This window comes from Schistocerca nitens, chromosome 7, assembly GCF_023898315.1.
Source record: "Schistocerca nitens isolate TAMUIC-IGC-003100 chromosome 7, iqSchNite1.1, whole genome shotgun sequence".
NCBI classification, from domain to species: Eukaryota; Metazoa; Arthropoda; class Insecta; order Orthoptera; family Acrididae; genus Schistocerca; species Schistocerca nitens.
Window position 1 is genome coordinate 286,666,764 of NC_064620.1, and position 25,796 is coordinate 286,692,559.

At 39.6% G+C, this 25,796-nt stretch overlaps 1 protein-coding gene across 2 annotated transcripts in view; it reads left to right on the plus strand.

The window, feature by feature from the left end:
* Positions 1 to 22,860, plus strand: part of LOC126194896 (uncharacterized) — a 183,296-nt gene extending 160,436 nt beyond the window's left edge. For both annotated transcript variants that reach the window (XM_049933249.1, XM_049933250.1), the window contains 2 exons: positions 10,629 to 10,751; positions 20,172 to 22,860. In XM_049933249.1, coding sequence (XP_049789206.1) covers positions 10,629 to 10,751; positions 20,172 to 21,262 — 1,214 coding nt within the window. In that variant the 3' untranslated portion in view covers positions 21,263 to 22,860. The remainder of the gene's footprint in view (positions 1 to 10,628; positions 10,752 to 20,171) is intronic.
* The last annotated feature ends 2,936 nt before the right edge of the window (positions 22,861 to 25,796 follow it).

The window sequence follows — 25,796 nt, forward strand, 5'->3', positions numbered from 1 at the left end:
CTTGGAACAATTATTGCTCCCTGTCCCTGGGTGTATCAATTACATGGACGACATTGTTGTCACTGGCTCCACCACTGAAGAACATCTTCAAAATCTCCGCACACTTTTTCATGTCTTACAGACTGCCGGTCTTAAGTGTAATCTTCAGAAATCACAATTTTTTCAAGCATCTATCACGTACTTTGGGCTTCAACTCTCTCGGGATGGTATTCGTCCGCTTCAGCAAACTGTCGCTGCGATCGATGCCCTTCCTCGCCCTACATCTGTTAAGGAACTGCAAGCCTTCTTGGGGAAAATAGCATACTATGACAAGTTTTTACCGTCTGCGGCTTCGGTGGCTCAGCCGTTGCATCGCCTGTTGCATAAAAACGTGCCTTTTTACTGGTCCGCGTCATGCGATGCGGCTTTCCAGAAATTGAAGACTATGCTGAAACAGGCCCCATGCCTTATTGACCTGGCCAACATCTTGTTCTTGCCACAGACGCCTCTCAATATGGGGTCGGTGCAGTCCTGGTGCACCATTTTTCTGACGCTTCAGAACAACCCATTGCTTATGCCGCCAAAATGCTCACGGATGCCCAACAAAAGTATTCTCAAATTGAAAAAGAAGCTTTGGCCATTATTTATGCTCTTCATAAGTTTGGTGTTTTCCTCTATGGCTCAAAATTTCATCTTGTTGCGGATCACAAACCACTTGTTTCCTTGTTTCATCCATCAACGTCACTTCCCGACAAGGCTGCACACTGCCTCCAGCATTGGGCTCTTTACTTGTCTCGTTTCAATTATGAGATTCATTTCCGGCCGACAGCTCAACATGCAAACGCTGATGCATTGTCTCACCTACCCATGGGTCCTGATCTGGCATTGGATAGGGACGAACTTTTGTGTTTCCACCTGGATGTTGCTGAGAAGCAGGTTGTGGACGGGTTCCCCATCACCGGGGACCGGCTGGCGGTTGCTACGGGTGATGACCTTATCCTCTCCTGGGTTTTACGCTGTATTCAGAAGGGTTGGCCCGATCACCTGCCCGCTAAGACTTCTGATCTGTTGCGGAACTACTACACTTTGCGCTACCGCCTCACGGCTAGGGATGGTATTATCCTCTTCTCCACTGACAATGCTTCGCCGCATGTCGTGGTACCTGCGTCTTTGCGTGCTTTGGTCTTGCGCCTCCTTCACCAAGGGCACTGGGGTGTGTCTCGCACAAAATCTCTGGTGCGCCGTCATGTGTAGTTGCCTGGCATCGACTCTGAAATAGCACACATGGTCGCTGCCTGCGGCCCTTGTGCGTCACAGGCCGCTGCCCCGAAGTCATCTTTGTCACCGTGACCTTCACCTGAGAAGCCCTGGGTGCACATTCATGCTGACTTTGCGGGACCCTTTTTAGGTACTTATTGGCTCCTCGTAATTGACGCCTACTCTAACTTTCCTTTCATTGTCCGTTGCACGTCACCTACCACCGCGGCAACCACCAGTGCTCTCGCCCTCATTTTTTCTTTGGAAGGCCTCCCCTCTACTCTTGTTACTGATAATGGTCTGCAATTTGCCTCTTCTGAATTTGCGGATTTTTGTGCTCGTCACGGCGTTATGCATGTCACGGCCCTGCCATTCCATCCACAATCCAATGGTGAGGCTGAACAACTGGTCCGCACATTTAAGGCTCAGATGCGGAAACTTCTGACTTCTTCTGCTGCTGATGAAGTGCTTCTCCAGTTTCTGGCTTCTTATTGTTTCACCCCCATGGGCGACCACAGCCCGGCTGAGCTCTTACATGGCCGACAGCCCTGCACGCTACTTCATCTTCTGCGGTCTCCCACCTCATGGCTGCATGTGCCTTCCCTTGGCCGGTTCACCGCCGACGACCTCGTCTGGGTACGGGGATATGGCAGGCGGCCAAAATGGAGCCCGGGCCACATCTTAAGACACCGTGGCAGACGCCTGTATGAAATCCAGACGGACACGGGTGTTGCAGTGTGTCATTCGGACCAGCGTCGGCCTCGTGTGCCAGCAATGCCTGTTCCGAATGCCGCTACATCACCTTCAGCTCTACCTGACGCTCGGGATCTTGGCATCTCTCAATACTCACAACGCAACCATCTCACCGTCATCGCGATGCCAGCACAAGAACGGACGCCACCAGGAGACGTGCCCATGCAGGAACCGGATGACAATCCTCTGTCAGAGCAAATCTACTTGCCTCCTCCTGCAATGGATGCCGACACATCGCCCATGTCTCCTGTCATATCAACTGGACTTGCCGCAACGGGCAGATTGGTGCAGGGGCCCCCAGCAGATTCGACCCCTACGTCTCCTGTCATCTCGACCTGTTATCATCGGGGACACTTCCGTCCATACGGGAAGCCGCCTCCTCGAGACTTTATGGCGAGTCAAACAATGACTATGGACTTTAGCTCGCATTCGGGAGGATGACGGTTCAATCCCGCGTCCGGCCATCCTGATTTAGGTTTTCCGTGATTTCCCTAAATCGCTCCAGGCAAATGCTGGGATGGTTCCTTTCAAAGGGCACGGCCGACTTCCTTCCCTGTCCTTCCCTAATCCGATGAGACCGATGACCTCGCTGTCTGGTCTCCTTCCCCAAACCAACCAATCAACCAACTTTAGCCATCTCCAGGACATCTCCATCAAGACCAGTGCAACAATTTCGAAAGGGGGAAAAGTGTTGTGACTCGCCGATCATTCAAAGTGCCGCCGCGCAATTACGCGTGTCCTCTACGTGCGGCACTGTCTGCCAGCCATGCAGCAGCTGCGCTACCTAAGCGGCCAGCCGAGCAGCGGCCGCTAGACTGGGACTCAGTGCTCATTCGAATGCTAACGTGTACACATGTCTTGCTTGTCAACTTACTCTGTGACTTGTATGTGTTGTATCATTCTGAAATATATTTGTTAAACTTGACATTATAACAGTTACCTTTACTCCTTCCCTTATTTGTAACTAGCTATTTCCCATGGCATTGCCCACATACACATGTCACATATGTTTCGCACACATTTAACATATTTCATCCATGTCTCTAGCAATTTTATCCCTGCAGTTTTACATGAATTCTGAGGAAAAGTTTTAATTCTGATAGTAATTGATTGTAATTGTTCAGGAAAAGGACTTTCACTGGTGAATGTATGGTTCTCCACTGTTTTACACTAAGCAACTCTCAAGGGGAAGTCAAATGTATCTGTGGTACTGAACTGTGTGGCATGATCTTTTGTACCAAAACACACTGGCAAAATTATTGGCTCGCTTCAGTGCTCATTCAACTATGTGGTCAATGCAATGAATAATGCAATTGAGAGACAGAGCGTGCTCCATATTTTTAAAATATTCCAAGTCAACTAATTACAGGAAAGAAATACCTTCAAGTTATTTTTGGATATTTTTACACTTCACTGCTTTCTGTTGTCACCCCCACCTATAACTCCACTTACTCCCACCATATTTTCATACAAATACTGAGTTATGTATGTACCAAATATGGTTGAAATGGTTTCAGGGGTGCCTGAATCATGCTTTTATGTAACACCTTTTTACTCCTACCTTCAGCCATAGAAGTGCTTGTGGTGTCTTAGTATCACAGTAAATTTTCATAGGTACCAAGTGGTGTGTGCCAGTTTTGGTATAAGTCCCTTTGGGTGTTACAAAGGTATGCTGATATCTGAATAAAATCATTTAGGGTATTAGGCTCCATTATTATGAAACATGACTGCTTCGTTGTTGTAGTGTTTCATAATGACATGCCCTAATAACCAAAATGATTTTATCTAAATTGACACTGGCCATGAAAGCTTACGAAATAATATGCTGTCATTTTACTGTCTTTGCACCCCCTCCTAGCCCTAAGTGTAGGGGTGAAAGATCATCATGGCTTTCACCATTAAATCTAGCGACCCCAAGGACTATGGGTTTGACATTAATATTGATCTTTTGACCTGTAGCTTCTGTTTCTTGAAGAACCATTTATCCAGTGCTTCATATTTCTGAGGATTTGTGAGTGTGGTGTCTCTAACTTAAGGGTCTACATTTGATGAAATTTTCTACACATTTTCTATCTAAAGCCCCAACCATAGGGCTGGCTGGTGCGTATTACCCCCCCCCCCCCATCCCCAATATTTTTGTACAAATAATGAGTCATGTAAGTACAAACTTTAATTGAAATTGCTCCAGACATTCCTGAGTTAAGCTGGTGGTGGTTATGGTGGTAGTGATTCTTACCCCCACAGAAAGCATTACAGACAGACATACAACAACTCACCAAAGCATCATCTAGATTGGATGAATGGTGTAGAAACAAACAGAAGAACAACAAACAAGGAAGCAAACTTCCATTTTTATGTGTTACATAAGGCTAGCATAATGGTAAGACAGAGATTTAGGAACCAGGTTTTAAATTGTAAGACATTTCCAGGGGCAGATATGGACTCTGACCACAATCTATTGGTTATGAACTGTAGATTAAAACTGAAGAAACTGCAAAAAGGTGGGAATTTAAGGAGATGGGACCTGGATAAACTGACTAAACCAGAGATTGCACAGAGTTTCAGGGAGAGCGCAAGGGAACAAATGGCATGAATGGGGGAAAGAAATACAGTAGAAGAAGAATGGGTAGCTTTGAGGGATGAAGTAGTAAAGGCAGCAGAGGATCAAGTAGGTAAAAAGACGAGGGCTAGTAGAAATCCTTGAGTAACAGAAGAAATATTGAATTTAACTGATGAAAGGAGAAAATATAAAAATGCACTAAATGAAGCAGGCAAACAGGAATACGAACGTCTCAAAAATGAGATTGACAGAAAGTGCAAAATGGCTAAGCAGGGATGGCTAGAGGATAAATGTAAGGATGTAGAGGCTTATCTCACTAGGGGTAAGATAGATACTGCCTACAGGAAAATTAAAGAGACCTTTGGAAAAAAGAGAGCCACTTGTATGAATATCAAGAGCTCAGATGGAAACCCAGTTCTAAGCAAAGAAGGGAAAGCAGAAAGGTGGAAGGAGTATATAGAGGGTCTATACAAGGGTGATGTTCTTGAGGACAATATTATGGAAATGGAAGAGGATGTAGATGAAGATGAAACGGGAGATACGATACTGCGTGAAGAGTTTGACAGAGCACTGAAAGACCTGAGTCGAAACAAGGCCCCCGGAGTAGACAACATTCCATTGGAACTACTGACGGCCTTGGGAAAGCCAGTCCTGACAAAACTCTACCATCTGGTGAGCAAGATGTATGAAACAGGCGAAATACCCTCAGACTTCAAGAGGAATATAATAATTCCAATCCCAAAGAAAGCAGGTGAAAATTGTGAAAATTATTGAACTATCAGTTTAATAAGTCACGGCTGCAAAATACTAACGTGAATTCTTTACAGATGAATGGAAAAACTAGTAGAAGCCGACCTTGGGGAAGATCAGTTTAGATTCCTTAGAAACATTGGAACACGTGAGGCAATACTGACCCTATGGCTTATCTTAGAAGCTAGATTAAGGAAAGGCAAACCTATGTTTCTAGCATTTGTAGACTTGGAGAAAGCTTTTGACAATGTTGACTGGAGTACTCTCTTTCAAATTCTGAAGGTGGCAGGGGTAAAATATAGGGAGTGAAAGGCTATTTACAATTTTTATAGAAACCAAATGGCCGTTATAAGAGTTGAGGGGCATGAAAGGGAAGCAGTGGTTGGGAAGGGAGTGAGACAGGGTTGTAATCTCTCCCCGATGTTATTCAATCTGTATATTGAGCAAGCAGTGAAGGAAACAAAAGAAAAATTCGCAGTAGGTATTAAAATCCATGGAGAAGAAATAAAAACTTTGAGGTTCGCCGATGACATTGTAATTCCGCCAGAGACAGCAAAGGACTTGGAAGAGCAGTTGAACAGAATGGATAGTGTCTTGAAAGGAGGATATAAGATGAACATCAACAAAAGCAAAACGAGGATAATGGAATGTAGTTGAATTAAGTCACGTGATGCTGAGGGAATTAGATTAGGAAATAAGACACTTAAAGTAGTAAAGGAGTTTTGCTATTTGGGGAGCAAAATAACTGATGACAGTCGAAGTAGAGAGGATATAAAATGTAGACTGGCAATGGCAAGGAAAGCGTTTCTGAATAAGAGAAATTTGTGAACATCGAGTATAGGTTTAAGTGTCAGGAAGTTGTTTCTGAAAGTATTTGTATGGAGTGTAGCCATGTGTGGAAGTGAAACATGGACGATAAATAGTTTAGACAAGAAGAGAATAGAAGCTTTCAAAATGTGGGGCTACAGAAGAGTGCTGAAGATTAGATGGGTAGATCACATAACTAATGAGGAGTTGTTGAATAGGATTGGGGAGAAGAGAAGTTTGTAGCACAACTTGACTAGAAGAAGAGATCGGTTGGTAGGACATGTTCTGAGGCATCAAGGGATCACCAATTTAGTATTGGAGGGCAGCGTGGAGGGTAAAAATCGTAGAGGGAGACCAAGAGATGAATACACCAAGCAGATTCAGAAGGATGTAGGTTGCAGTAGGTACTGGGAGATGAAGAAGCTTGCGCAGAATAGGTAGCATGGAGAGCTGCATCAAACCAGTCTCAGGACTGAAGACCACAACAACAACACAAGGCTAGCAGATAAGTCTTCTGAGTTACATGGTTATAGTACCTGTATTATTTTTATTATCTCTTGTTTTTGGAAGCAACAATAGACATGTTACCAAAACAATGATGCTACTTTCTTCTACATTTGGAGAGCAGACTTTTACTCATTCACACACTAACCACAATCAAATGTTGGTTCAAATTATTTAGTTAGTGAGGAATGTGACTCATTAAAATATTACTGGTGTCATACCTCCATCCCCTTATTCCTTTCCCTGCAGTTTAGTAGTGTATTATTACTCTCTGTAGATGGAAGTAAGGAAGATTAGGGTCTAACCTTCCATCAACAATGAGTTCACTAGAGACAGCTGTAGTCAGAGTCTTTCCTTATATGACGAGTGATGAATACAGCCACTTTCCCCCGGGGGGGGGATATATAGCTTGACAGGGGAGGGGGAGGAGGGGGGGAAAGGACAAAGTTATAGGCTTAAAATTTAAGTGATAGCATTCAAAAGACGTAGCAGCGCTATTAATATTTATAATTTTTCATGAATAGCTAATATATAATTAAATAATATGTAGGTTAAGTACTAAGCTGTTAGGCTAAGCCTAAGTTAATTATATTAAATAATAAAATAATTTTATTGCATGCAAAAAAACTCACATTTACATCAAACTAATACGTTAAGGCTTTTTTACAGCATATCTCTTGATGACGTCATCAATAAAACTTTCTGTTGGCTCATCGTCCCCTTCAGTTGAAATCTTCACACAAGCTTGGACCATTTTCTGACCCATCCTATTCCTTAATTCTGTCATCACCCTGTTCATTGTACTAAATGACCTTTCCACACTGCAAGTCGAAATGGGAATGCACAGTACACATTCAGCGAGTGTCCGTAGTGCTTCGTAGCCGATGTCGGCTCTCAGAACGAAAGAAGTAACATCAGAAGACATATCGTCTAATTTATTACTAACATCATACCTAAAAGAATGCAAGTCTGCAATAATAGCATCGATGTTTGTAAGTCCCAAAATCAAGCACTGTTCTTTACAATCATTATCACTAAACTCTAGAAATTTTTTAAAACTTTCCAAATATGCACTTAGTTCTATCACTTTTATTGCCTTCTCATCAAACCATTGCTCAATTTCATCAATCATACTTTTAACAAATTTCCTTGCACTTTTCATAGCTTGAATCTGCTCCTCAACATTCGTGAATAGCACACCTTTAACTTCTGTTGCATCCTCCTGCAGTTTTTTAATTTTATTAAGAGTTTCATTTTCTGTGCTATGTCCATCACAGTCACAAAGACAGTCGATGTGTCTTAAATGTTCCAGAGTTCCAGAAACAAGTAGAGGGATTTGCAAAATTTTAAGTGATTGTCTCTGCAGAAGTTTACATAAGTTTGAGACTGCATTTAACGTATCGTCTAAAATCACTAAACCTACAATGAAATTGGAATGCATCATTTATAACAAGATTCCTCCAGCTAAACTTGTTAAATCTGCATCGTCCTTGTGTATATGTTCACGTGCCATTATCATGGACTTGTTGGTTAGGAAAATAGCATGAACTGTGCGATAGGTACTTAACCATTGGATGTCAACAGCTTTGGGTATTTTTAAAACAGGTTGCTCTAAAGCACACTGAATTTCATGCAAAACATTTTCTCGTTTGAAAGAGCGATGAAGAAGTTTGTAAATGTCTTTAACAACATGTAATGTGCGTTTTATAATGGGATGTTTATTCCTAGAGTTGGTGGCAGCAATTGACATAACATACGCTCTACAGTGAATGTATGGCAGTTTATGGCCCTTCCTCTCTGACAACCGAGTGCGGACTCCTGAGATAGAACCACTATAATTAGCAGCACCTTTGAAAGAACAAGATAATAATATGTCATAAGAAAGTTTTCTTTTCTTTAGTTCAGTATCAATTGCTGTAAATATGGATTCAGCTGAAGTGCTTTTCAACTCAACGAGACATAGAAACCTTTCCTTCACTTCAAACGATGGAGACGGTGCAACATATCCAACTACTAAAGACAGTTCACTTTGGTTTTAAACATTTGTAGATTCGTCTGCCATTAATGAAAAATATTTGTCCTGGAGATGTGTTTCATCTTGAAAGTCTAAAGACTCTCCCAAACAAGTCAACAATTCAGACGCAGTATACTTACTAAGATATGTGGACCTTATGCTCTGAAATTTTAACCACTTTTCAAGATTAATGTTGCTTTTCAGTACTACCTTACGAATTAGAGTTTCATATTTTGTTATGTGGGGTATTTCTTCCTTACTAAGGAAATACAGACTTCGAATTAACGATGGCAATGCTTTGTGGTTTAAAGCTTTTCCATTTTCATTTTGTTTAAATATGTGTATGAATTGGAGCGTTTAATCCCTGTCATCTACAATTTTCAAGTGCAATGGCTCTGGCATGTTTTTCTGAGTTGCCGTGCTTTTCTAGTTTTCCCGTGCTTCCGGTAGCTTTTCTAAATTTAGTGAAAGGTACAGAAATGAACACTCCTCCTGTTTTCTGTAGAGCTTTGATATCGTTTTTTAAATGCATTTCACACAATTTGCAGAAAGCCCCACCCAGCTCATGATCAAAGTACAACCAATTGTACTTACACTCCCATTTTTGCTGATACTTAAACTCACATTCAATACTTTGTTTAGAATTGCAATTTCTGGATGGGCCAGAAATAGCACATTTATTGTTTGAAAACTGTGGAAGGGAGACTGAAGACTTGGTAGACTTATGCAATTCATCATCACAATCATTAGCACTTCTTTCAGTAGACTCACACTCATCTTTGTCTTTTGCAATACACTGTCTTTTATTAGAAAAGAAAGAAATTGAAGTTTGTTGTTTCGACATTGTATTTCGGCACTAACACTTTTTCTTATGTTATAAACCGACGAAGACTGCACGTAGTACACTACATAATCACATCACACTTCCATAGTAACCTGTCAACTGACTGTTACAACCTTACAACAGTTTCAACAATGCATTGAGTTTTTATACAACAATGAAAGCTTAGATTATACTCGTACAGCAGTGTTGCCAAATGTCCCACTCATGGCGGAATGTATTGCTTCTTTAGGCAAAAATTGTGTATCCCCATTGACACTGCAAAAATCATTGTCAAGTATACACAAATATTTGGTTTGAGCTTTGGACTCATCGATTAGGAAAAATCTATATGGCTATTAAATCTTGGAAATATTCCCAGTAATGTAATAAAAAAAATTAATACAATCTTTTATAATGTCAGATGCTATTTCCAATTCCGTAGCAATACCCGTGGACATGTTTTGCGACATCAGGTTTATTATAAGGGCAAATAAAGTATAGATATGAGCGGCGGATAAGAATAAAGTTCGCAGCGAGGGTGGGCTGCGTACCTAAGGGATCAGCTTACACGTTAGGCCGATTGGAGGTGCGGTGAGGGAAGACATGAGAGAGGAAAGGCTGACTTATTTCACAATCGGCATTGCCAACACACCTTGCAATGCTTAGCTTTACCGCACACTTATTATACAGCAACTGCTAATTTGTTAGTGTTGGCAATAATAATAATAAAAACAGAACAATTGACACTAAGTGTTCCAAACCGAATTGATAAGTAACGAAACCAAACCATAGGGACCCAGCTACCACCTATTGTGTTACACATTCATTTTGCTTGTAAAAACTGCATGTCATCATGACTTCTCCATAGTTGACTCCAAACTTTGATAGCAACAGCAGCTGGCGTAGTTTAAATTTTGTCACAATGGTACAAGTTAACAGACTAGGTGATAATTTTTTTGTTTCACCACAACTATAGATATGAATTTCTCGGGGGTTATTTCCAATTTCCAAGGGGGGGGGGGGGGCGACTTTCCCCCCCAGGCCACCCCCTGAATTCATCACTGGATATGACTTCGTAGAAGTAGCGATACATATACAGATAAATGTCACATTCTTGTTGTGCCTCTCTTAATAATTGTTATAATGACTGCATTATATACCTCTTAATATTATCTTTTTAGATAAAAGGCTTGCAGCTAAAAGCCCCAAACCAGAAAGAAGGACTGTGAAGGATTTGGGAATATCACTGCAAGTGTCTGTGAAGAATGATCATGCTGCTGCACCTCCAGTTCAGAGAGTGAAAGGTAACTAATAGAAATTCTATACTGGAAATAAATATTATTTACAGCTAGGATGACACCAACACATGAGGACACTAGCAGTTGAAGTATAACAACACATTTTTAATTCAACTTGAACTCTTGAACTGTCAGTTAGAAAGATGTGTGCTTGGAGAACTAATCATTAACAAAATTGATCAATTTAAAAGAAAGTTATCAGAATGGAAGCTCCTGGGAGAGGTGTAGATAAGGAAGGGACATGAAGGAAGAAAGAAAAAACATGAATGATGACAGTTAACAGTTTCTTACAAAAAGAATGAACTGAGTTTAAAATATTTTATTATGTACTTAAATATTTATAGTTGAACAGGGAGGACAGTGGAACCAAAACTTAAACTCATGTTGGAATGTTAGTTTCTAGTACAGGGAGACTGTTGTATGTGTGTAAGTGAGGGATATGCATTATTTTTATTGGCAGTGAGAGCTTAGTTAGAATGCAGAAATAATATCAGATATGCTTTGAGGTATATAATACTTTAAAAACAAGGAGTTGAAAAATGTTATGCTGTCACAATGAAAGCAGCCTGCAATTAAAAAGCAAATTTATCTTGTTGCACTTACAATAATTTATTTAAATTACACATACACCAAGGAATCATTGGGTTGCTAATGGATGAGCCTGTTCTGCTATATGATACCTTGATTTTAGTGTTCCATCTTAATGTTATTCATATCTCCATTTGTTCAAACACATTTTGTATCTTAATTCCATTACAAGTTCTAATGTTTGGCCTAATGTTCTGTGAGCAGTTCTAATAGAGGTAGCATTTAAGTATTGTCAGTAACAATCCTGGTGGTGTATTTGTGTAAGCACATGTGTGTTGCAGAATATAATCTGTGACTTGTTAGTATTTCCCCAACAGCTTTTGATAATTTATAAATGTGATCCTTCAGCTTGTCCCAGCATACTTCATGACAAAATAGCTCACAAGTGAATGGTCAGATGTCAGTGTCCAACAGACACAATTTTTTGATGTCAACAGTGGCTACTACAAGCAGACAGAAGAAGTAGCCATGGGGAGTCTACTCTCACCAATTGTCACCAACATGTGTATGGAATATTTGAGGAAGAAGCCCTGGAGCCAGCCCAATGGAAACTACCTGTTTCTTCCAGTATGTAGATGACACCTTCACCTTTGCCATGTGGCCACACAGAAGAGAGACCTTGAATGACTTCCTCATACATCTGAATTCCATTCATCCGAACATTGATTTAACCTTGGAATGTATTCAATGAACTGTGGATGAAGCCCGACCAACAGGAGTGAAAATAATAGTGCTTTGAGAATGCACTGTAAAATTTAAAAAGAATAACTGATTGCTGCAATCTATAATTTACAAGTCAATATAACAGTTGCTGAGTGCAACAGCTTTCTGAATGGAAGGTAACCGGATAAATTTTCATTTATTACTTCAGGCTGCATACATTTACCATGGGAGTGGAAGTGGATGGAGTGCTTCTCTTACTGGATGTCCTGGTAAAAAGAAGAGAGGTTGGCACATTGGGCCACAGTGTTTACCAGAAAAAGGTGCACGCTGACCTATACTTAGATGCAGACCACTGTTATTACCCGGCATAGAGGAATGGCAAGCTCAAAACATTGGTACATAGCACTTAAATTCTCTAACATTGAATGTTTCAACCAAGAACTTGAACACATGAGGCCAGTGTTCCAGAAGAACAGCTACAGAGTGACAGATTTGGAGCCCTACATCCTACATTCACGGTACAACTGATAGAAATAGAAGAGCAATCTCAGGAGGATAAGACCATTGCATGTATTCCTTTTTGTGGTACATTATCTGGAAAGATAGGATGAATTACTCTGAAACACCAAGTGAAGACAATCTTCCGCCCACTGCATAAAACATGGGCACTGCTTGACAGTGGCAACAACAACCTTGGATTATGGAAATTTGGCACTTGTCAGACCAGACACCTTGCCACTGTGGCGAGACATATGTAGGTCAGATGGTGTGTACTGTCAAAGGTCATTGTTGAGTTATCAACAGAACACCAGATTGCAGGAGCCTAACAAGTCGGCAGTTGCATCACATTTTCTGTGGAAAGTACAAGGATTGGATTATGACCATATTAAGATTCTTACACAGGCATTTAACTTCTGGGATCATTTCATAAAAGGATCTGTTGAGAATTGAGTAAGGCAACCACTAATCAATCATAATAGTGGCTTCATGCTTAAAGGCCTGGAAACCTGCAATTAATCTGGTTAAGAAGGGGAAGGAGATACCTTGCAATGAAGTGACTATGAGGACAGGCAGAGGAACAGCAGAGTTGCCAGCAGTATGTGTAACTGGTCAGAAATGTAGGATAGTGTGGTGTCACCACCAGACACCACATTTGCTAGGTGGTAGCCTTTAAATTGGCCGCGGTCCGTTAGTATACGTCGGACCTGCGTGTCGCCACTATCAGTGATTGCAGACCGAGCGCTGCCACATGGCAGGTCTAGAGAGACTCCCTAGCACTCGCCCCAGTTGTACAACCGACTTTGCTAGTGATGGTTCACTGTCTACATACTCTCTCATTTGCCAAGACGACAGTTTAGCATAGCCTTCAGCTACGTTATTTGCTACGACCTAGTGAGGCACCATATTCAGTTACTATTCTGAACAGATAATATTGTGAATCATGTATCGTCAAGAGCGACATTCATCATTAATGGATTAAAGTTAAGTATCAAAGTAATTACTTCCACTTTCTGAATTCTAATTCCTTGTCATGTTCCAGACCTCACGCCAGTATAGTTCTCCCTCCTCACGCCAGCCTGCGTGAGCTAAAAAGTGTGCATTTCGGCCTCCTCTAGTAACACGGTGTTGGCTCTTCTGCCAACACAACAGATAGAGCAGTGTGTCAGTCTGAGTAGTAGGGGAGGAGATGCTGGGCACAGATGGTGAACAGAATGTCAGATCAGAGAGAGGAAGGAAAGAGAGAAAAATGCTGCTCTAGCTTCCGAGACATCAGTTTAGCAGTGCACCTGATGATGGAAATTTGGTCACTTGTTAAAATACTGTGGCCATTGGAAACTGACATCTGGCCTCTCACCCATGAACTACTTCATCCTGAAGATGCTGGAATAAGCTTAAGAACCACATCACATACTGCTATGGGGAGGAGATGTATCACAGCATGAAAAGACTTGACAAGCTGTGCCACTGAAAAGGAGCCATTTGCTAAATGCATTTGCATGCCTTTTGGGATGCCATGAAGAATGTGTGGTTCTGAACTTTCCCAAGGTAACACATCACACTGACTTAAGTGGCAGCCAGAAGAGTAAAGAAATGAGCTGGTCTAGTCATCATACAGCAGAGAGTACGTATTGCTTGCCAGTGCCTGGGCTCTACTAACAAACAGATGGTCAAATTACATGTACTGCTGACCAGCCAGTTCATTGCTGGATGTGGGAATGTTTTGATGCTGTTGAATGGGCTGCAGTGGATTCTGCACAAAGGAAGGCCACCGGATATCAAACATCAAAATTCAAGTACATATGAGTGAGACAATCTTCTGAAACTTCCTGTCAGACTATCACCAATCTCAGATCCAAATAATTGGATGAGGTTATGCTTTCATTTCTTAATAACTTGAGGCTGAAGCAGCAGAAGAACATCATGAAACCTTTCCTGCTCTCATGTGCACACGACCTATTAAACCAAACATGTCTGGCAGCAGAGGGCAGCCGTGTGGAAACTAAGAGAAGATCCAAATACTGTGGTCTTAACCGCTAACAAAGGCAATGCAGCTGTTGCCCTGTCTCACCAGAATTACATGAAGAAATTTTGTGCCTGCTTAAGATAGTGCCTACCAAAAGATCAACACTGGCCCTACAAAGAGGGTGAGAGAAAGACAATGATGTATCTCAAATGAGGTTGTTAAGAAGTTATGACAGAGACCATTAGTTCCTCCAAAATTTAATGGACTGCTGGAAGTTCACTTTTATGCCCCATTACTAGCAACATTTGTGCCTCAACATAGTCATGTGCTAAGTATTGTTTATTCCTTATGTTGGGAAACATTCACACCCATTTGCAACTCATGGATTTCGTGCGGAGCTTCAGTGTTGTTGTTGTTCACCCCCCTCCCCCCCTCCTCTCTCTCTCTCTCTCTCTCTCTCTCTCTCTCTCTCTCTCACACACACACACACACACACACACACACACACACTGATTGCCTTTACAAGAATCCTTTACAAGACCCTCCATGACAATGAAAGTCTCATCCAAGAGCTTGAACATCTGGGGATGGTATTCCAGAAGAATGGCTACAAGGAGTGGCAAATTCAGAGAGCCCACTGTACAATTGGCGGAAACAGAAGAGGTAACACAGGAGGAAGGGGCCACTGCATTTATTCCCTTTTTATGGTGCTCTGTCTGGAAAGATATGATGAATTTGAAACACCAAATGATGATGGCTGTTTTGCCTACTGCCTAAACTTGGACAGTGCTGGATACAGGATTACACGGGATGGATTATGACCATACTGTGTTTCTGCCTAAACTTGGACAGTGCTGGATACAGGATTACATGGAATGGACTATGACCATACTGTGGTTTTGACACCTGCATTTAACTTCTGGAACTGCTTCATTGAATTTACTGATATCCTAGTAAGAGAACCACTGATCAGTCATGATAATGACTACATGCTTAGTAAGTCCTGTGAACCCTCAATTAGTCTGATTAAGAAGAGGAAGGAGATACCTGTAATGAACTGACTTCAGGGGCAGGTAGAGGGACAGCAGAGGTGCTGCCAGCATGTGTTCCAGGGCACAAGCCTAGGACAGAGCTAGTTGTTGAACTCAGGAGTAGGGGAGGAGGAGCAGATAGCAGATATAATGGCAGATTGGAGGGTGGAGGGGAGAGAGAAAAGTGCTGTGCCATCCCTCAAATGGTCAGTTTACCAGTGTACCTGATTATGGCAATGTGGATGCGTGCTGAAATAAATACACATAATTTTCCATTAGTACGTTGAAGATTTTGTGGAAAAAAATGGAAAATCACAGTCAGACAGTTATAGGAATTTTGTGCAGTGTACCGTGAATAAGATATAACATTGAACGTAATGCATTGAAGTTAAACACTTTTTATACCATCTCACCTGAAAAATTCATATCCATCTGTACCATTATGTACACCTGACAGCACAAAAACTGACCAAAGCTGAAGATTGAATTACCTGCCATGTTACACAGGAATCTATCTTATTATGAGGTGTTGAAGTGTAATGAACAGTGTAATAGAACGATTAACACCTTCTTAACACTTAGCATGTAGATACATCCTCTAAAAATTTGCAAGAAAAGTGTGCTGCATCATTTGTAGCATTACGGACATAGTAAAGGCACTTTATTTTGTGATGTCAAGTCAGGATCAGTAAGAAGTATCTAAATGTAGCATAATGTATTCATAGCTGTGACATAGTTGACAGTCTCGTGGCCCTGGCAAAAAGGTTTGATTCAAATTTAATTTCTGTAACTGGTAGGAATCACAAAACTAACAGAATGAATAGTCCAGGGTTTTTATAAAGCTATTTTTGGCCATCAAAAGTGCATTGCATAAGGCTTCATTACCTCTTAATATTCTGATCAGAGGCCTTCAGCTTCAATCACTGTCTGAATCTGTGAGGAAAGGAGTCTGTGAGGTGAGTGATGTTCTAAAAGTCATCACAGGTTCTAAGTGTGTGTGGTCAGGCAAGTTTCTGGCATGATCTGTTTTGTTTCTGCCCATAAGTTTTCAAAAGAGATTAGGTTTGGTGCTGGAGGTGGCCAATCAAGAGGAGGAAATCACATTTTTTCTGTAAACCAACCCTGCACCATCACTGACACGTATAGGAGACTCGTCTTGCTGGAAACAGATTAATCCCTCTGGATATAGTTGTTGCACTGACAGGACCAGAATATTACTCATAATACTGGGCAGCATCAAGTTAACCATCTATCCTGTGAAGCATTCCAAGTCCACGGGAATGCATCCAGCCCCAAACTGCAACAGACATGAGGCTGCAGTGAAGTGATTCGTGGATGTATGTATGGCCAAAATGGGCACCTTGCAGCCTTTGTATTTGTACTGGGCCATCATTCACTGAGAACAGTACTGATTTGTCTGAAAATATCATGTTCAAGATTGACAATGTCCTCAGCAAACGCTAATCTGTAGGGTCGATGATCATCACTGAGTTCCTCCTTTGTTGCTGCTTGTTTGTGAGGTAGTCTGGTCTCCTGAAGCTGGTGCCAGCCCTTATCCACTGACCTGGGAAATGCAGGTGGTATGTTTCAACTGCACTGTGTTTAAAAAAGGGTTTTGCCATGACGTTTTGAGAAGTTCATTATCTTGGATGGGCATCCTTACATGACAAACTCCAGTTCCCAAATACGTACTAGATGCTGCAGTATCTGCATTGTCACGTGTACACTCAGGGACTCAGTACTGTGCCCCAGCCTCCAGCACTGTCAAATCCCCTTCCTCCACAAGAGAAATGACGTGGTCATGAATAGCCTGTTGACAATGAGGCACAGCATATGAATAACGTGACTAGACTGAAAGCAATGTTGTGCAGATATTTGCACTTTTTCATGTACTGTCATTGGCTGTTATAGAATGAATTGTGTGCTTGCAGACATAACTCACCCCAACATACTGTTAGTTTATAACTGTGCAATATCGATGAAACTGTGTGAATAATTCTCATGTATTATTCAAACAGAGGTAGTAAATTTAATTTTTTGTCACCGAGGAGCTCATTCTCCAGCATAAGCAACTCTCACTAGTTCATAGCCAAAATTCCATTGCATCTTCTGAGGAAAATCAGCTGCACTTCCTTGACATAGGTTTCACATAATACAATGGTGGATTTCACAGCCAGCAAATTGTTGAATGACAAGAGTGTGTGCCTTATGTCAAAGGACGGAGAGAGGGAGGGTGGGAGGGATGAAGAGATGGGTTCACATTGATTCAATCATGAGTCACTTTGCATATGAATCCTGCACATTGTTTATTCAGCTACAGTGATCATTTACAAACTTATTGTCAATTAACATGTGCACTATATCTGCAGAGAATACCAACATATTCCCTTTTCAGAAAAGATTTTGTTCTTTCTTTGAACAGATCTAGAATATTGACAAGATCAGTTTCCTGTAATTTTTTGAACTAATATTTCCTTTAAATTTATTCATGTTATATGGATTTGTTTGAGGTCTGAGACTGTATTATAAGATTATGTGGAATAATTTTATATTGCTGCAGTCACTTTTTACCAATATTTTATTAGCACAATGCATTTCGGCAGCAAGCTGCCATCATCAGGTGCATTGTACAGTCACTTATACATCAGCTGATAGGTTATGTACATTAGCTGTGTGTGCCAGTGGAGTTAAGAATCGAAAAAGAAACATTTTTGTTGGCGATTTCACACAGAGCACAGTAACAGGTCAATCACAGCTTAGCATTTTCACAAACAAGTTGTAAACAGATGTTTATGAAAATGCTAAGCTGTGATTGACATGTTACTGTGCTCTGTGTGCCAGGAAATGAAATTGCCAACAAAAATGTTTATTTTTTGATTCTTAACCCCACTGGCACACACAGCTAATATACCTAACCTATCAGCTGATGTATAAGTAACTGTATAATGCACCTGATGATGGCAGCATGCTGCCGAAATGTGTTGCGCTAATAAAATATTAGAAAAAAGTGACTGCACCAGCATAACAGTATTCCACATAATATTTCCTTGTCTGTGTGTTCTCAAGATAAATAGGAAAATGTGGTGTGTTGCATTTCTTTCATGTCACTGTAACTGGACTTTAACTCTAGGTCTCTTTCTGGTTGGCTATAAATTCCTGGATAATAAGTCTAACATATTCTATCAGTTTTGAGTCTGTATCATTATTAATATTAATACTAAGGTACTAGCAATGATTTACGACATGTGACTCTACAAGAACGAGACGTAACCTGCTTCTATGAATGTTTACTTAGACGTTCTCACAAATTTATTGTGGATAACAATACAAGGTTCTGTTATCACTTTTGATGTATTTGTTGATTGGTTGTTAGATGTTCCAGTGGAAATAAGAATATCCATGTGTGGTTTTGTGACAGCTTTCCTTGAGGTCCACCAGCAACTAGTCACTTGTGGGAGCAAACCAGTCCAGTTGTTGAAACCAGCATACATTGGTTTATTGTATTATCATTGTTAACGAGTTTCAGATGATTGACTTTTGGGGGGGGGGGGTGGCAGGTTGGGGGGGGGGGGACATTCTCAGTTCTACCAAACTACTCCATTTGCCACTGAGGAGAATGTTACTGCACTGTGAAAGGTAGTGGACAAAGACTGCTTTGGCACACACCAAATATAAGAACTGCTGGATCATTCTGAAAGGTCACATCAAAGGAAAAAATCATTGTTCTTTGCAAGTACTGAACTCATTGAGAGTGGAGTAGATGACACATTGTATCTAAGAGTGCAGAAAAAAAAAGCATTTGACAAATTTTAGTGTGATGTATCTTTCAATGTCAATACTACTATTACAGCCAGTAAAAAGGTGGCTGTATTACTGTAATGTTCCAATTGATTGTCAGAAGTGACTCTTCAAACGCAAAGATAAATCCATCGCACTCCAAACATCTCGTTCTGTCAAAACAAGAGTAATTGCAGTTTCTTTTACTGTATGAATAATTCTTCACAACACTCAAGAAACAATTTATGAGTGTGGTACATGGAGCAATCCCTGCTACAAAGGTGTGAAAGCCATTCTGAAAGGCAAGACCTGACAGCTGGATCTTTCAAACTTCCTGACATGGCTAAATATGTGCTAGCTGATCTGGGACTCTAAACCAGATCCCCACTTTTCTTGAGCTATCAAATTCTTGTGTTCTTCCTGTACTTCCCCAAGGGGAAGTTTCCAAATGTTTCAATTTTTTCTAAAATGTTTGAGTGAAGTGCCTTTTATTTCTGTTTTGTTTCACAAAAGAGTTTGTTTCTCTGTACTATTGTTTTATTTCTTATTTTGTTTTTATGTTGCAGGGGTATATTTGATAATTTGTCATTTTGCAAATGCACAGACATGTACGTCATCTCATTTTTATGTAATTGACTATGATTGCATGCTACTGCCTCATTTCTTGTAAAATTGTTCCTTGAAAATAAATTCATGGAAAAGTTTGCAGTGACACAGCATGTACATCTGAGGCAGATAATTAATCATATTTCAGTTGTAATAATTACAAATCTGGTAGTGATTGCATGAAAATACAAAAATTGATGTTGGAAGTAGTTTGTAGAATTACTCAGAAAGTGTGGATAGTTATCTTGTCATATAAGTATTAGAAAACCTTACTAATGTTTGTTGTTTTGTCTCCAGTATCACCAAAGAACATAGCAGGAACAGGTAGAGTAGGACCACGTCAACAAGCAAGAATGAGCTACAGTAGTCAGTCAGAAGATGAAACAGTCCGTGTGAATACTGAAAGGAAGGTTCCCAGCAAACGACAGAACAAGAAATATGAGCAATCTCCAGAAACCAAATCTCTTTCTGGGGCTAGTACACTATCATCAAAGGAGAAAGAGGTGGCTCATGGTGCTTCTGAAGCTAATGTGACTGGTGCTGCAAAGCCACCATTACCCCCTGTTTGTGACGCAAGGACAGGAAATGAAATGCCAAAACCAAAGCGACAGATACTAAAAGCAGTACGACAGAGAGGACAGAGAAATTCTACAAATAAAAGTTATGGAACAAAGTCAAGTGACTCAGATAAAAAGGAAAGTAGTGATGATGCGAAGGAAAGGAGTGAATCAGGAGATGATGGGTGGGAAGATGTGACTACTACAAGTGGAACTGAGAGTATGTCTGAAGATGCTGTGCCTTCTCAAATGGAAAATAGTCCATGTGTAGTTGCTATGAATGATTTGAGTTTGAGTGAAACAAAGGAAGTTTCTGAAGCTAATTATATGAGCAAAACCCAAAATAATTCTGAAGAAGCTGTTATGCCTTCAGAAGGAACAGACCACACAGAAAGGAAAATGTCTGATATTGACAACTTATGTTCTAGTACTACTGATCAGTCAACTGCTGAAAATCATAGAAAAAGTGCATGTGATTCTAATCATTCTGCTGTGGATACTGAAACACTGTCTGATATTAACAACTTGTGTTCTAGTTCTACCGGCCAGTCAACTCCAGAGAGCTGTGGAAATGCTCCACATGATTCTACTGGTAGTTCTGCTGTGGATGCTGAAACAGTGTGCACAAGTGACACTGGTCTTTCACCTGGAGATACTAAGCAAGAAGAGCTGTTGAATTCTGCAGCTGTTGAAATTCAGCAAAATGAAACAGGGAATCCAAACTGTTATAGCACTGATGCTGTAACAATAGCTGTGGAAAGCAAAGAAACAGATTTAGCAACACCTGAGCAGAGCAGCAAAGGAAGTGAGGGAAAAATGGATGAAAAATAATTTGTTGCAGTTTATTGCCATGTAATTACTAATGTGCTCAAAATTCTGTTTCAATTACATTCTCCATTAAACTTTGCAAAAGCTTTGCATATTTGTGCTGAAGGGAATATTTATAGTTTTTGTTGGTTATATTTTGTTTAGTCTGTGCTATTTTGTAGGAATTAATAGCCTCCTTGCCTGGTCCTTATTGTATGGTTCTAAATGTTGCTATGCTAATTGTGTTGAAGATAATTCAGACCTCTATTCCCTACCCATACATTAATGCAAAAATGTATTTTGTACTGTAGTATTTATAATGAACACTTTTTATAATCTAATAATTTATTGTTATTTATGCTTTTTCCTGTTGAAAATCCTCTGGAAGTTCTCACATTTATTTTCATGAAATTATGTAACAGGTAATAAAATAATTTATGATTTCATGTCAAGCTGTGATGAAATTAAGGGATGCTTTAACTTTTTGTAGTGTAATAAACAGATTGTATGTAATACTTCAAACATGAGAAAGTGCATGTCAGACTTACACTGGAATGTTATAGTTTTCAATTACAGCAAGTTTTTGAATTTCATACATTATTAAATATGCTGAAAGAAATAGCTTTATTTAATTAAATTCTTCTGGCAGTCTATACACTTAGACGTATTCTTCAGTTCCTTTGTGGTGTTGTTTATACATAGTACTGGATACATTGTATTCACAGAAATGGAAGGCACTGCTTCTCAAGCCAAAAATTTACATAAAAATCATCTGCTGTGAGTATATTACTATATGTACAACTTACAAATACTACGTTTGGTTCTGTCAAAATTAATTTTATAAGTGTCAGTGTTGTTGTAATTTACAACTTTTTGAAAGAACATGCTGTACTGTTACCATATTTATGAATGGTATCCAGAACTTGAATAGTTTCATTTCAAATATGGCCTCTAGACCTGTATCTTTTGTGATGAAACATAAATACTTCAGCTTGAATGTTATGTACATGCTAGAAAATTTTTAAAATTTGTCATTCAGTGTATTGACAGAGGCATGATGTGAGAATAAATTGAAGATATTTTCTGGATGTGTTAGTTTTTGAGAAGGAGAATTTTTAATGTTACTGTGGGTGTCTTATAAATTAAAACATGTAATTACAGACCTCACATTGACTGAGTGCTATTGTATTAGAGTGCTTTACTGATGGAAATCAGGCTGTCATTCTGTACTGAATATCATTATTATTTCCAAAATTGATATATTTAAATCCTACAGATTCCATCATTTTGGATGCTGTCTGTACTGCAAACTGTACCTACATCTGGAGATGAGTTTATAAGTCTAATATAATCTACACATATGGTTAAACCAAATTTCAGAAACAGGACAGTGGTACTTTTTGTATTTTGTGATAAATATACAAATTAAGTGAAAATTCATAATGGATGTTTATAACTACTGGAAATATTTTCATTCTTCTGAACTAATTAATTACTTTTGTGGTTTATCAAGTTTTCTGAAGTCTGTACTCATGAAAATAGTTTCCTCTTTAAACCACATGATATTAAACTATAATCTGTGGATAGCTTGACCTATGTGCTGCATTAAATTATCTTTCATATTTTGTGTAAATTATTTTGCCAGTTTATTTTCCGTATAGTGAAGAAAAATATTTGGAGATATGTTTAGTTATACATGAAAATTCATTGATACTGATAGGTATTCTGTGATTGGTTAGCAAGGAAATACCTTTGCTTGGTACATGATGTGTCCTTTCAAACATAATGAATAAATTACTGATATGTTGTAGACAGTAGTGGTCTCTTAATTACTGGTGTTTTTCTTTAAATTAGGTCATTTGCAAAAAGAAAAATCCTAAAATAATTTAATTTAAACATAATTTCACCTCTAATGGGGATTCTAGAATTTTAAAATTTACTAAATTTCTCTCCATCTATTCAGTTCTTCACAGTGTTGGAAGGATCACATAATTTTATCAAGTTGATTACCAGCTTTTATATTTTAGAGAACTTTAGACATTTTAGATCTATTTGTGCCCTTTTCTTTTATATCATCTTACTAGGTTTTTTTTTTTTTTTTTAAAAAAATTAATGTTAATGCAGTGACTGTACATTAATTCAGCTTGAGCACTGTTCATCCCAAAAGTCCATGACTTGTGGTCTAGTGGTTAGCATTGCTGCTTCTAGGTCATGGGGTTCAGGATTCGATTCCCAGCCCGGAGAAAGATTTTCTTCACTCAGGAATTGGGTGTTTGTGTTGCCTAATCATCTCATCTTCATCAACACACAATTTGCTGAATTTGCATCATTCAGAAAGACTAGCACCAGATGGCCAAACAGTGCTAGATGGGTTACCCAGCCAATAATGCCATACAATCATTGTTTTACCCCAACAGCAACAAAAGCTGTAACTACTGTTCATAAGCTTCTCATAATAAAACAATCTGATTGATGACTGTCAATCACATATTGATTTATTTTACTCTGACCAACTCAGTCTGAAATCCGTCCCTGCCTAATACTATGTTCAAATTTTCTGTGGGCATTTCATAATGTCAGGTTCATGGCACTGCCTTCTCAGGTATTGGAATTAATTTAACATTACTACATGACTGAACACATATTTGTGTGTGTGTAGTGGATCAGTCTACATGTTATGTACTAGCACTTCTCTGTTTTTACTTGTTAGTTTTCTGCTACATGAATGTGAGTTTACTTGCCTTTACAAGTAAGTCTGCTGTCCTTGCTAAAAAATTCTTGAGCTGCTCAATGTTAGTGAAAGTTTGACACAGTTACAAATACCTAACACTAACAAAATAATAATATTCTGCCCAATGAATTGCAATTTTTTTATCTTTCTAAACTGGATTTATTTTTCATTATTCCCACTCTAACAGATTTCCTTGCATCCGTTAACAGAACATAAAGCCCAATTTTTTAAATGACCTAGATTTTGTGGTTTTTATGAGGTTCACTTTCATTTGGGATGTATTATACCATTAGTTTCCTTACTTTGACAGTATTAAATGCACAAATTATTTGCCTTTGTTATTTCCTTTTCTTGGCTTGAAAAGCACACTCATTGTAATATCAGATGTCAGCAATTCCACTTCCATGTAGTGGAAATACTGAAACTTTTTGCATTTGTAAGAATGTAGGTGTAAAAGGGTAGTGGAGACAGCTGGTGTGATGATGTAGAACATTATGTTTATGAAGTCTGAATCCCCCCTGTTGATTAATAGTAGGTTCAATAATATTTCATGTTTCCAGGTTATTTCTTCAGACTGCTGCCTTCTAAAGCTAACATTATGAACCCACTTGTATCAGAGCAATTGACACGTTCTTAAAATATAATTGGATAGATAAAAAATATTTCCACCAAGCAGCAGCAGAAGAAAACACACATAATGTTAAGGAAATGTGCAAACTTTCCAAGCCAATGACTCCATCTTCTGGTAGAAGGGTTAAAGGGGAAGGAGAAAGATGAAGGAAAAAGACTGGCAAGATTTAGAACGTAGGAAGAGTTAAAGAAAAGTTGCCCAGTAACCCAGGTCAGGGGAGATTTACAAGACAGGGTGAGAAGGAAAGACGGTTAATAAGCAAGAGGGATTACTGATAAAACATTACGTAAGGGTTAATAAGAGCAGAAAGCTAAGTCTTTCCTTCTCATCTTGTCTGTAAGTCTTCCTGACCCAGGTTTTTGGGTGACTTTTCCATAACTCTCTCCATTACCTAAAATTCAAGCGGTCCTTTTTATTAATACCTGTTCCTTCCTCTTCAACCTCTTTGCCAGAAGAAGAATCCACTGGTTCTGGAAGCTTGCAAATTCCCTTAACTTTCATGTGTGTTTTCTCCTTTCTCTGCTTGATGAGAAGATTTTTTTCTGTCCAATTATATATTCAAAAATGATTATTTTGTTAGCAGATTTTGTCTTTTGGACCTGCTTTGCAGAATTGTTTAAGATATGAATAAAATCCCTTCTTGCTCTCATCGGCTACATGCATACATGATTTATTACATTAACAATGTTGGGAAAGACAGTTACTACTTATTGTAAAGAAGTCACATTAAGTTGCAGACAGGCACAGTTGAGACTTACATAAAGCTAAACACCATTCATATACACAAGCAAGCACATCTCATGCACACATTACTGCCAACTCCAGCATCTTGGCCAGAATGCAGTTATCACATGGGATGCAAGCAACAGTCTGAAGGGGGCAGGGAAGAGGAAGGGGTAGTAGTATACATCGTCAGCTCCCCATTCTTGTCTCTCACCATGTTTATTTGCTGCTCTCTGCCAACACACCCACCCATCTTTCCCCACTCCTCTCCTTTTTCACTCCTTTTCTCCCCACCTCCATGCCCTGCAACCTCAAAATAACCAAAAGTAATTAAACTTTAAACCCAAATAAGCAATAACCCTTATCAGACAAAAAATACATAAACAACCAACTTCAATAGAATTCTAGCAAGAATTATTGTACTGGAAATAGGGGATGCACTTGTTGGCATTCTAGCTCCTGCACACTCCACC